Source organism: Bufo bufo, chromosome 1 (genome assembly GCF_905171765.1).
Source record: "Bufo bufo chromosome 1, aBufBuf1.1, whole genome shotgun sequence".
In the NCBI taxonomy this organism is placed as follows: Eukaryota; Metazoa; Chordata; class Amphibia; order Anura; family Bufonidae; genus Bufo; species Bufo bufo.
In genome coordinates this window covers 589,732,966-589,746,979 of record NC_053389.1, presented here as the reverse complement: position 1 = coordinate 589,746,979, position 14,014 = coordinate 589,732,966, and the positions used below count along the sequence as shown (strand labels likewise).

The following is a 14,014-nucleotide window of genomic DNA, read 5'->3' as shown; positions in this document are numbered from 1 at the left end:
CCTGTTCTGGAGAGAGGAGATGGTTCCAGAGTTTGCACCTATAAAACATTTATTGTAATGTGGATATACCATAAATGTCCAAGATGGGACAACTGCTTAAATTGATTGCCTGGTCACAGAAAAATGAATGTTACATGTATTAATAATTTACAACCAATATCTTTTTTGTGTATGTAACATCTGAAACAGAAAACTTTAATGTATATAAATCCAAGTTACTATGTGCTTGTCTAAAATCAAATCTGACAACTCCAGCCAAAAAGCCAAAGTTCTGTTACACAAAGCTGACCAAGGGCTGAGTTACTTTCATGGTGTTATTAACCTGCTGTATGGTCTTAATTATGATGTGACGTTTTACTAATGAAATAGAATCCCAAGTGTCAAGGTGGACAATAGTTTGTGTAGCTTCCAGCAGCTATGGGAGGTCTACATTTGTGTGTCTCAAGTCACTGGTGAGAGGTCTAGATTTGTGTGTCTCTTAGGGCTCATGCACATAAACATATTTTTTTTTGTCGTTTTTTTTGCAGCCCGTATGTGGAACCATTCGATTCAAAGGGTCTGCAAAAAAACGGAAATGACTCTGTGTGCATTCCATGTCAGTTTGACAGCATAGCTGTTCTGCAAAAAAAAAAAAAAAGGAACATGTCCTATTATTGTCCGCACTATGGACAAGGATAGGACTGTTCTATTAGGGGCCAGTCGTTTAATTCCGCAAAATGAGGAATGTACATGGCCAGTATCCATGTTTTGCAGATCCGTAATTTGTGGACCACAAAAAAGGCAACAGTCGTGTTTTATAATGTTTACCATTCTAAGACTATATAGGGTCTGTCTGGCTATTTTTTTTTTTAAGGCTCTGCATGGTGTAAAATAATAGAAAAGTCATACTTTCCTCCTTGGTCGCCCAGATGCCCCCATCCCATTGCTTCACAGTCCTTCACCAGTTCCTGGTCATATGCAGGAAATGACCACTTAGCCAATCAATAACTGCAGTGGCGACTCACTTCGGCCAGTTATTAGCGGAGCAGCCATTTTGTGTGCATCAAGAGGAATCGGGAAGTAAAGACTGACATGAAAAGTCAGAATGGCGGTGTAAAGAGAATCAGTGAGAAAAAACTGACTTCATTATTATTTTATATCATGCAAAGCCTTTTTTTTTTTTTTTAAATGTTAAACAGCCAGACAACCCTTTAAAGGAGTTATCCCACTTTGTGTTTTTATACTTACCTGCTGCCACCGCGCGTTCACTTCCTGGATTCTGGCTGGGGGCGGGCTTCATCTTGATTGAAGTCTTCTCCCGGCCGGGCCGCGCGCTGGACTGAACGCGCACGCTGCCGCGCATGCGCAATGTGACTTATTTCTGGCCAGTATAGTACAGAGCCGGCGTGCGCGTTCGCAGCTCTGTACTATTCTGGCCAGGAAAAAGTCACCGTCGCGCATGCGCGGCAGCGTGCGCGTTCAGGACAGCGAGTGGCCCGGCAGGGAGAAAAGAAGAAGTCTTCTGGGCAAGCGCGACCATCGGGATTTTGCGGAAGAGCGGTGGTCGTAACCAGGGGAGACCGAGTCACAACAATAAGGTAAGTGGGGATGAATTTTCTCCTAATCGGTGGGAATTTGTTAATAAAGTATATTTACAAAAATGATCACTGTCAAATCATTAACAGATTTAACAGTGATCATTATGATGGGATAACCCCTTTAAGGGAATTTGTATGGTGAATTGACAGTAAATAAGACATACTGCAAATGAATGAACATTCGCTTTGAGTTATAACCATCTGACAAGTATAATGCCATAGAGTCCATGGAAGACACTAATATGTACAAGCTCCTAAATGGTCACTAATTATAGGCTAGTCACATGTAATAGAACACCTGTTTCAGAAGGTTCAGATTATCACAGCACAATCATGAGAAACTCCCCAGAATTCCTCCTCTTGTAGGCCTCATGCACACGACCGTTGTTGTGTTCCGTTCCGCAAAATGGGGTTCCATTGTTCTGTGATCCGTTTCCGTTTTTGTTTCCGTGTGTCTTCCTTTATTTTTGGAGGATCACCAGACATGAAGGAAAGTTAAAAAAAAGTCTAAGTCAAGTTTGCCATGCAAATGATAGGAAAAAAACGGGCGCGGACGCACGGACGCAGATGACAATCTTGTGTGCCTCAGCGTTTTTTCACGGTCCCTTTGACTTGAATGGGTCCGCGAACCGTTTTCCGTGAAAAAATAGGACAGGTTATATTTTTTGGACGGACTGGAACCACGGATCACGGACGCGGATGACAAACGGTGCATTAGCCGAGTTTTCAACGGACCCATTGAAAGTCAATGGGTCCGCAGAAAATCACGAAAAACAGAACAACGGACACGGAACACAACAACGGTCGTGTGCATGAGGCCGTAGTCTCATGGCAGATGATGTTTGAGGTGGGGCATATTTCTTCTACCGTAGAGGAATCATGAACTCTCTCTTGTAATCTCTGGCGGAGCTTGTGACAAAAGACTAGCTGCTGCTTTGATAATCTGCAATAAAAAAGGTACAAAAATATTTTAAACACATTTCAGGATTTGATTTCTATTGATAGCACTCTTATAATCTGCATGACATTTGCCCCACAAATAGGATTAACACCATATTTCAATGCCCATAACAACCAACCAAATTTACCTTCTAAGACAGGGATCAGCAACCTCTGGCACTCCAGCTGTTCTGAAACTACAACTCCCAGAGTGCTCCATTCACTTCTGTGGGAGTTAGAACAGCCAAGCATGTTTGCATGCATGTGGTTTAACAGCAGCTGGAGTGCCAAAGGTTGCTGATCCCTGTTCTAAGAAAAGCTTAGGTGGGCCAGTATAACGGTATTAAGTATTTCCATTTGACCTACAGATGTGGCAAACTTTAACTTGACACTTAACATGTTAAATAAGCAGTTGCAGCAAACTTTAACATGAGTTTGTGCTCATTGTCAATTTAAAGTTTGCTGGATCTGTGTACTTAATTTGCTGTGTCATGATAACATTTGCCACATCTGTATCAGGGCATACAGACATTATAAAGGGGGTCCTCGATTTCAGAAACACCTTTATTACATGTTCACATGGAATAGTTAAATTAATAGCTTTCATGTAATACCACCACGATGGCCACAGGAGGGAAATATAGGGGCTGTTTATCCCTTAACCCCTTCAAGGAAAAAGGGGTTCACTGTTATTTCCAGATATAACAGTGAACCCCATTTTTCCTTGTGGGGTTATCCGATATCATAAACAGCCCCCCCATGTGCAGGGCCCCTCACACGGAATATACCTACCCTGCTCCCTGCACTGCTCCTGGTCCCCGCACCGCTGCTGCTTCTCCCTGTACACGGATGAAAACATCTGGTGTTGAGGGGGAGCAGCTAATGGCAGGCGGGGACGGGGACGAGCGTCACTAGCATCGCGGGTGACGCTATGGAGGCTCGTCCCCATCCTCGCCTGCCATTGGCTATGCAAAAAAGATAGAGCAAAAAAGATTGCGGACAAGAATAGGCATTTCTATCATAGGGCTGGAGACATTCACACGGCCGGTATCCGCGTTTTGTGTATCCGCAATTTGCGGAACGCAAAACACATACAGTTGTGTGAATATAGCCTAAGACACCACGTTTAATTATTACAGCCATTAAGGGGTATTCCAGTAACAAGCATTTATCACCTATCCACTGGACTGGTGCTAAATGCTAGAAAGGTTGATCCCTAGAATGGAAGGCACCAATCCCCCCTTCTCCCAGCTTCATGAGTATTCTAGTGATCTGTGGTGGCCCTAGTGGTTAGACCCCCTCTCATCAAGCAAAATGCTTTTGCCTTGAATACCCTTTTAATTGCATGTTCTTATAATGGTGACATGAGTCTCTTCTGTATACTCTTGTATCCTTCTAAATCTGCAATTAAGTGGCCACACAATAGGTGCTGATTTTTGATGTTTAATATTTCTTTTGTGGGTTTTTTTCAGACATGATTCAAAAGCTGATTGGACAACTGATGCTTTAAATAGTATCAATGTAAGGCTACATGCACACGACCGCTGTGTGTTTTGCGGTCCGCAAATCGCGGATCCGCAAAACACGGATGGCGTCCGTGTGTGCGTTACGCAATTTGCGGAACGGCAAGGACAGCCTTTAATATAACTGCCTATTCTTGTACGCAAAGCGCGGACAAGAATAGGACAGGTTATATTTTTTTTGCAGGGCCACGGAACGGAGCAATAGATGAGGACAGCACACGGAGTGCTGTCCGCATCTTTTGCGGCCCCATTGAAGTGAATGGGTCCACATCCGGGCCACCAAAACTGCGGCTCGGATGCGGACCAAAACTACGTTCGTGTGCATGAGGCCTAAGGCTGGGTTTATCTCAAAATAATCTATGGCACACCAAAGATTTGTCTTGCAAAGTGTTGTTTTTAATACATCTTGTATATCGTTACATAATCAGTTGTCATCCAGATATAGAGATTAGAGATGTTCACATCCAGACTGCCTCCATTATGCACCGGCAACAGATCCCTTGAAAAAGGTCAGTTTTGACCGAAACGTTGGGACTTTTCTATACAGCCAATAATTTACTTATCTAATCTCTATATCTGGATGACAACTGATTATGTATCGATATACAAGATGTATTAAAAACAACACTTTGCAAGACAAATCTTTGGTGTGCCATAGATTATTTTGAGATATACATTGACCACGGTCCTCTATGAGCACCCAAGCTTGAAAAAAAGGGTGTGCAGATCTCATTCTATCCTAAGGCTGGGTTTACACTTTCAGGTTTCTTGATGTTTTTCAGCCAAAACTAGTCGTGGATTCAAAAAGAGGAGTAGACTCAGCCTTTTCTATATGTGTCCTCAGTTTATCATCCACTACTGGCTTTGGTTTCAAGAACCACATCAAGAAACTGAAATGGGTAAACTCTGCCTTTTTATCAATCATTCAATCAGTCGTTTTTTTTTAATCTTTTTATTTTGCAGTGCGGAGGCACGGACAGAAACACCACAGAAGCACTCCGTAGTGCTTCCGTGGGCTTCCAATCCGTGCTTCCGTTCCGCACCGCATCTCCCGGATTGCGGACCCATTCAAGTGAATACATGATGAGGGGGAGTGCATGAGCCCTTACATGTACTATCACACCGTGCTTAATAAGAGTACCGCTGGTGTAGGATGCATCTCTTAATAAATGTGTCGCACTTTATGTGTTATCCATGCATCAGAAACTAAAATCTATGCCAGCTAGGAGCTGGATTTCAGTCATAATTTTTGCCAGTTTTGTGACTTAGTTTATGCTGTATTTATATATATGGGCAGAAAAGGCCCTTCTATTAAGCTCCACCCACTTTATTTAAAAGTGCATTGAGCAATGGAAAATCTTTGAAAAATTGCACATTTTTGTGCAAAATGCTGCTTGTGTAAAAATTTGCTACTTTTGTACACCAGAAAAGACTGGAGTACAGCTTTACTAAATGTGCTCACATACAGTAGGATTTATCGAAACTGGCACGCCTGCTACCATCCTATTTTTTGTTTACACTAAACTTTGAATCCCTTCTGCAAAGTTCTTCCCCGCCCTCACATGTTATCTCCTCTCCTTACAGTCTTCTCCTGAATAAGCCCGCTTCTCTGGTTCGCTCTTTCACCACTGCTTGGGAGAGAGAATCGGTCAGAGTGGCAGAAGGTCTTTACCAGAGCTCATAAACTACCTGTGGCATGTCAAGCTCAGAAGAAAGATTACAAGATCTTTTCAAGATGGTACCACTGACCTGACACTTTATATAAATATTTTCCTACAGTGTCAGACCTGTGCTGGAGATATGGCATGGATGTTGGCACTATGACACATATTTGGTGGGGATATACTGTCCATTGTAACAAGTGATCTTCACTATATATTGTCAAGTTTCCAGTGTTAAATTAATCCCTACCCCTCAGTAGCACTCTTGTTAATTCTCTTTTGGTCTGTTCTTGTGGGGAAGAAGGGACTCATGTACCACTTCTTGGCAGCTGTACATACAGTGATACCCAGGCATTGGAAATCTACCATCCCTCTATTGGTCAGGGAGTGGATCTCTGAGGTAGACCACATCAACAGAATGGAGACACTAATGATGGGAAGCACCCCCAAAGCATATAAAACTGAATTACTTTGGCTCCCTTGGACAACATACAAAGATGGCCCCCTTACCGGGTCTGGCAGGGGGATGTAACCTGACATACCCAGTCATACGTGGCAGCATGCCTCATATTATTCTCTGGTTGATTTTCTCTGTGCCCTTACCTCACTTCCTCACTCTTGGAAAAGTTGTGAACCCCCCCCCCCCCCCCCCCCCTTTTCCCTTCCTCTCCCTTCTTCTCCTTTTTCTTTGCTATTGCAAAGTCTTGAGCTTTATTTTATCAAACGTTCAGGCATTTTGTATGTATGAGTGAGTCTTAAGCTACCTTTGACTGTAACATCATCTTGGATCTTCTTTAGTACTCACAATTTTCTTATCTTATTGTGTTAACTAAAAATGTTTAAAAAAACGTAAAAAAAAAAAGATCTGTTCACATCACAAATGACAAATTGGATGGAGTCATGCTGTATTTTTTAATCATGTAAAAATAGCAGGTCCTTAACAAGTGCATCTCAGAAAATGAACAGCATCTATGAAAGGATCTGTTCCTTTTATGTTTGTATTAAGTTAAATATTGTTTTATAAAATACAGGACAGATAGGTTGGATAGACTAAGCATGCAGCCTATTCTTAATTACTACACTGAATAATAGTTACCAATTGCAGCCCATTATCATATGATCAATTACAAATACCTGTGACTAGGAAACCATGTACTGTATGTTGTGTGTACTGCAGCTATAATGAAGTGGAGAAATGCATGTATCTTTCTTCATGGTTTAGTTACTATTCTCTATATACAAGGAAGATAAACTAAAACTAAACTCAGTAATCTGTTTTACCACTGCCTGCACAGCACAATAAATTAGCCTATCTAATGCACTGAGCCTATCTAAGAACTGTGCAGTGCTTATTTCCCATGTACTGTGACACCACTGCTTGTTATTCCTGGTTTTGACATCATTTTGTGCATTATCCCTGCATAGAGATTACTGTGACCAAAATGACTGTGTCATCCATCCACTGACATCCCTTGCACTGTTGTTACTGTTTATTACCCAGTGATGTTATATCTCAGATATCTCTGTGTGCATTATGCCAGCTGGGGGACATCGTTGTGTACCTTTTCCATGATAACTGCATATACAGGGCGTACAATTGCAAAGGGACATGGAAAGTGAGTGGGTTCACTTGTTTCTTTGCTACCTAAAAGCATACCAGAGCTACAAATCGCATGTTAAACTGGCAATCCCATAAAGCTTTAGCATCAGGGCACAATCAATATTCAAAGTGAGCCATTCCACAAATGCCATTGTTTACTTCTACACATTTGTACACATAAGGATAATCGATCCATCAATATATGGCATCAGCATGGCAGCTCCTGTTTACACCAGATGCCGCTGCACTGTGCGAGATCTGTCCCACGATGGACACTGGTGGAGCTCAATGGACCCATATGACTGTCACTCAGAGGTTTGCTGTTTTGATGGGAAAAGCACAGCTGCACGAAGTGCTATCTTCTCCTGTCAAACACAGTTGAATCTATGACAGAGGCTTCTGACAAAGCTTCAGATGTGAACACAGCCGTAGGCAATTCTATGACTGAAGATCAGAAACGGTGACGTGGCCTGGAAAAACTCCAACTTCACTCCAGTGTTATCATACTAAAAACTAAAAGCAGATTTGCATTCTGCATTCTCTAGTTACAATCAGAAGTATAAGTAAGTTTTAATCCATGAACACAGAAGTGCTTTACACTGAAGCTGTTATGGTATACATGCAGGCAGTATGGTAATGATTCAGCATGGCTTAGGGTATGGCTGGTCACGTGACAGATGAAGTGGCCGGCATAGCAGTGTAGCGGTGATCCCATATAAATGACAGGGTTCACATTGCGAGGTGCACTTATGCTGTGACTGCGACCCCTGAAGTGCAAAAAATCCAGAAGAGATGTTTTTTTTGCAAATCGGGGTTCGCAGTCGCAACACGAGTCTTATATGTGCTGCAATTCCAAACCCGATTTGCAAAAAATCCAACTCTATGGGATCACCGCTACACTGCGATGCCCCTGAAAACTAGTGTTGCCTTGTAGCCCTACCCTTGGGTTATGGTCTCTCCATCATAGAAATTGTCAAAAAATATTGGAGAGAAAAGTCTTGCATGAAGGACTTTCTTGCCTACTGACTGACTGGCAGCGGTCTCTTATATACAAAGCCATACAGAGATGTCAATCACTGGTCGGGCCTCTCACTAGGAAGAGCAAATGTTTATATATATATAAATCTGGTCAGCTCTATAACACGCTGCCTACAAATCAGACAACCTGTTCAATTTGACAAGTTCCTCTTAAATTCCCTTTAAGGCTACACATTGTACTACATATTAAATACATTGTTTTACATTGAGGTGAATTACACGAATGAGGGTTCTAAGGCTGGCCATACACATATGATATCACTATCACTCCTGATTCTCTCATATACATGACATCAAGCAAGCAGGCATTCCCATTAGGAGGGGCAGTATCCCAGAACAGGGTCTCTGCAAAGGGTAATCTAATGTTATGTTATATTGCTATATCAGGCTTACTGAATTTGTATACCTAATAGTACTGTATAGACAAGCAAGGGCTCATCCATTTAAGTTGTTAGGAGGTGGACCTGGGTCCACCCCCTTCTTAGTTCAGTCAGAAGGGAGTGAACGTATAGCTGAGTAAGCGAGAGGATCTTCTTGTACAAGTCCCTCAGAGCTAGGCCCAGGCTCAGGGAGCCTTCATCTCTGTGACATCTACAGCCAAGAAAACTACTTAATCAAAAGTGCTCCAGGAAGAAGAAGTCCAGAATCTGCAAGGCTGTGCATTGGAGCAAGACAGCAATGTATTGTGCATCTTTATGGCAGAGAGAGAGACTTTGCTGTTCTGAGAGGGAACATTGCTAATGCACTTGGAAATGGTTTGGACAGGCATATCTGGAATCTGCTCCACTTTAACAAGAACCTCATTGCTAGCCGTAGGTTCTGCAGAGAGAATTTAGAGAGACAAAGAGAAGGAGTACTATAACCTCCATCACTGCTACTGTCCATATGTTGCTATTGGGGAACAACTGCACTGTTACTTTGAATTGCACCTTGTTACTGTTGGATGTACTACTACTCCTATTTTACACTTTAGTAAAGAGAGATTTATTGATACCAACTGGCCTGGTTGCTGACTTCATTACCATCTTACAGCCAATGCATTTACAGTAAACTCCTGCCTTGCACCCTGCCAAAAAACTTAATATCAAGGGCACCGAAATCACCACCAGGCAAGACCAGGTTGTGCACCAAGGGAAGAAAAGGGTGTGCCCTTCAGTCATGGCAAAAACTCAGGGCAAAAACTACCCCTCCCATCCTCCACTCCCCTCTCCTGGGTTGTCTGATGCAGGAGCACTGCTACATTCCTCTGACATTAGATTATCTCCAACATGCCTGATCATTGTCTCCTTGACATCTGTCATCGGGGGGGGAACAGTTTGGAGGCCCACCATGTCCATTAAATGGTCAGGCAGTCTTACTAAAATCTTCCGGTTCAGCCAACATACATCTAATGTCAACGGCCATCTTAAATGTACTATGTCAGGTTGACTCACTTTTTCTCTGCATATTTAAAGGGATTATTCAGGATTAAAATATATTGATGGCCTGTTCTCAGGATACTAGATTTTTACAGTATTTCTCAAACAAGTGAATAAAGCATTTCTTGAAAAACGTACAAATGCCCAAGGCCTGCTGGATAAGCAATGCATAATCATATATCATACTGCACTCCCTTTATTTCAGTAGGGCCTTAGGCTGCATACACTTTTGGACCTGATAAGACAAGCCCTCTGTCTATACTTGTCATGTGTTATAGTCAGTCATTTTTAGACAAAAAGAGCTGCTTTGGTCATTCTAATACTAAATTATATACTGATATCTTATTGCTATGCATGTTTGACTTTTATACGTCATATGTATGTATATTAAGAGATTTACTACAGACCATGCAGCCCATCTGTAGAAAATGTAGTGTTAAAAATTCTACTGATTGCCTTGTTGTAAAGCAGCATAAGGTTAGCAACTATGGTTCAGTAGACAGAAGCACCTTAAGCTACTGCCTGGTATCTGTCAGTTAGAACATTAAGGAAACTGCATTCTATCAGCACATTTCTTACTGCTTCCCTTTTCTCTTTTATGACTTTACAGATGTTAAGGTGACAAAAGGGTAAAAAAAAGTGCAATGTGTTTTTTTTTTACCTGCTGTAATATTTATAAATTATGTATATTTTATAAGCCAATTACCACTATTCTCATTTATATGTTTCTCCATAGTGCTATAGTCAGATATGTCATATATGTAGTACTGTGTGTGCTAAAGAGTTTTATAGGATCAAATGCAGTTATCTGAGGTCACAACAAGTCTTCCCTGAAAGAATCCCCCAGAAATGTATAGAAGTTCATGAATGTGGAGACGATTAGTAGGATTACAGTTCTAAAGTCACAGCTCCCTAGATAGGTACTGCACCAGTTCATCTCAGATAGACACTGGTACCAGTGTCAGGTAAGTGGAATTCAGAATCAAACACAGTTAAAGGAACACTGGACGATACATATACAAGGACAAGAACATATTGTGACATTTGCCTAAAAGGGGCAATCAAAGAATACAGTGTTGGTATTGCTCCACCTGCCAGGGTCGGCTCTATCATAAGGCAGCCCAAGCGGCGCAGAGAAGGGGGGGCAGCGCCGGGGCGGAAAACAATTAACTTGCTAACTTACACTTGCCCCGCTGAGCCTGTGTGCCACACAGCCCGGCCCCCCCCCAGGCTAAATAAGAACACGAGCACCAAATCTTCAACACTAGAGGCTGGTGGGAACACAGGCCGGAAGAGGCCTGCTTCGCATCGCTGACATGGAGGTAAGTATAAAAGTGTGTGTTTTTTGTTTTTTTTAAATACTGGACTGTTACTTTAGTGGGAGGGGGGAGGGGGAGGGGGGCTATTGGCGCCATGATACTGGCACATGGAGGGGGGAGGAGAGAGGCACTTGATACTGGCACATTAGGGGGCAGGGGGAGAGGATGGCACTATGATATTAACACATGGGGGGGGCAAGAAATCGACATGAATCATGAGGGGCAGAAATGTGAAATGATGGGGGGGGGGCAAGAGATGGACATGAATCATGAGGGTCAGAAATGTGAAATGATGGTGGGAGGCAAGAAATGGACATGAATCATGAGGGTCAGAAATGTAAAATGATGGGGGGGGGGCAAAGAAATGCACATGAATCATGAGGGGCAGAAATGTGAAATGATGGTGGGAGGCAAGAAATGGACATGAATCAATAGGGGCAGAAATGTGAAATGATGGGGGAAGGGCAAGAAATGGACATGAAACATGAGGGCCAGAAATGTGAAATGATTGGGGGGGGGGGGGGGGGGGCACCAAAATGTAGATTCGCTTGTGTTGACAAAAATCCTTGCACCAGCCCTGCCCCCTGCCCACCTCACAGTGACTGCCGGACTACTGTGTAGCAATTTGTGTGGAGGCAGGGGGAGCACTTCCCCAGTGAATAAAGAGGACTCATAACTATGAGACTGCTGTATTCTAGGGAAATCCACTACCTTGTTCACAAGCTTGAGAAAAAAAGGAAGGAGTCATAGATGATGGAGTTCCTTCTTGCAGACCAATGAGGTAGAGAAGGTTGGCAACATTGCCATCAGTCATCAGTTAAATCAGTGATAGTTAAATTCAGGATCATAGATCATAGAAAATAGCGCATGAAAGGGGATGTCCAAATCCAAGGCCTCTCTAAAACAAGCAAGGAATTGGAGTCCATAGTTAGAACAAACCCCATGCATAAGAAATGGATCTGATCCACCAAAGTGTTGTTTTATTTTTAGAGCTCTGAAGCCCAGAATGAAAAATGTGGCTGCTCCTAAAATCTGCCTTAAAAATGGCACAAATCGTGGATTTTGGCACAAGCAGAGTTTTTACACTTTTTCTGATTTGCTTGAAAGGAGACGGGGATTATTGGAAAGAGGAGATACTTCATTGTACAGGGGGCATGGAATAAGATGTGCCCTTTTGTGCCACAACTTTGGGGTAAAATTCTGTCTCAATGTAAGCCAGCCAACAGTTGGTATAGAGCAGAGATGCTCAACCTGCGGCCCTCCAGCTGTGGCAAAACTACAACTCCCATTGTGACCTGCTGTAGGCTGTCCAGGCATGCTGAGAGTTGTAGTTTTGCAACAGCTGGAGGGCCACAGATTGGGCATTCCTGGTATAGAGCTAGACAAAAGTGTCTATCACTGCACCACTTTAATTACATAAGACCCGCTAGCACGTGTTGAGACACAATACGCTGAATTTTTTCAATTGGTCACTAAGACCATCGGTTGTCTCTAGGTTGACGCGTGCTACTGGATTACCAATATTAAAATTTTGCTTTTATTATTTACCCATAAAAGATAACTAGAACTCACACATTAAAATTGTCAGTGGTGCCTGCACTGTTGCAATTGTAATTAAGTAATTTATATGTGCTTTTAGCCACTGGAGGGCACCCTGGCTATTTTTCCTAGTTGTTTCTACTGTCACTGTGTAACAGTTATCACAGTTAGTTTAATGCGCACTGTTAGTTCCACAGTGCGCTACCTATAAATATCGAGTGTCCTCCTAGTGCTCTAAGTTACTGACAGTCATGTCATACTTTCTTGCTCAGCATAGCACTCACTGGCTAAAATCACATGTAACACACTCGGCCCCCCGACATGTTTCGCCAAACACTTGGCGTCTTCAGGTATATGGGCAGTGATTGTGTTGGGGGCGGGACCAGGCTTTTAAAACCTCCCAGTAAGTGTCATAACTGCATTAGCCTATGTGCATCTCTGTTACTATTCACTATAGTGTTTCAGCCAATCAGTGCTTGCGTTACATGAGGTATTGGGTGGTTAGGTCCTCCCACCTCTCTCTCCACTAACCGACACTCAGCTGCGCCGTCCGTCCGTGCGCACAGACATAGTGGAAATCGCTGGTTCTCCCTTATTACGCATGCCCGAACACTCTGATGATACACTTCATTCTCGTTTGCTGGTAAGGCGCCTGCGTCTGGACTTAGTGCCGATCATTCATGCACTGTGTTCTTTGCGCATGCTACAAGACTTTATAACTCATTCCACTATTCTTCTGATCTCAATGCGCATGCGTCCGGACTTAGTGCCGGTCATTGGTACCATCTAGTCACTGGGCATGCTCAGGCACTTGGTTACTGAGCCCTTAATGATTCCACTCTTATCTGGTTTTTAAAGCGCTTGCGTCCGGTCCTGTTTCTGGTCACTTATATCTTGCTTTAATTTCGCATGCTTGAATGCTTAATGATCTATACCTCTCTTCTTCTTCTTATGTTATGCGCCTGCATCCAAATTATTTGCTAGTCATTTATACCCTCATTTTATTGGGCATATTGAGATGCTTGGTTGTAATCTCCATACTTCCTAACATTCATGCGCCTACATTAGGGCTGGGGTAATTTTTCCTGCTTGACTGCGGCGCCTGTTATTGGCTTTGCAATCTAAATGCTTTTCATGAATAAATATATGTGAATATATATGATTGTGGCATTATTTTCGACTAGGTGTTGCGATTTGTTGTGCCTGCACATATCTGCACCAAACAGCAGCATGTCGTACTACTGTCTGTATGTATATATGTACTGATGGCTAAGGCACTTTTGGATTGATCTAAGTTATGCTAATACTTGACGGGGCTGTTACTCTTTTAGATCCTATATTTCGATTGTGACCTGTCATCCTATAATGGCCTAATGACCCAACCTCCTCCCATAGGTGCT

General features: G+C 42.7%; 1 protein-coding gene across 1 annotated transcript in view; it reads right to left on the bottom strand.

Annotated features, from left to right (window-relative positions):
• Positions 1-2,397: 2,397 nt before the first annotated feature.
• LOC120986020 (protein phosphatase 1 regulatory inhibitor subunit PPP1R7 homolog) overlaps positions 2,398-14,014 on the bottom strand; it is a 133,758-nt gene continuing 122,141 nt past the window's right edge. The window contains exon 10 of the mRNA XM_040414299.1: positions 2,398-2,520. Within this exon, the coding sequence (XP_040270233.1) occupies positions 2,455-2,520 (66 nt within the window). The 3' untranslated portion in view covers positions 2,398-2,454. The remainder of the gene's footprint in view (positions 2,521-14,014) is intronic.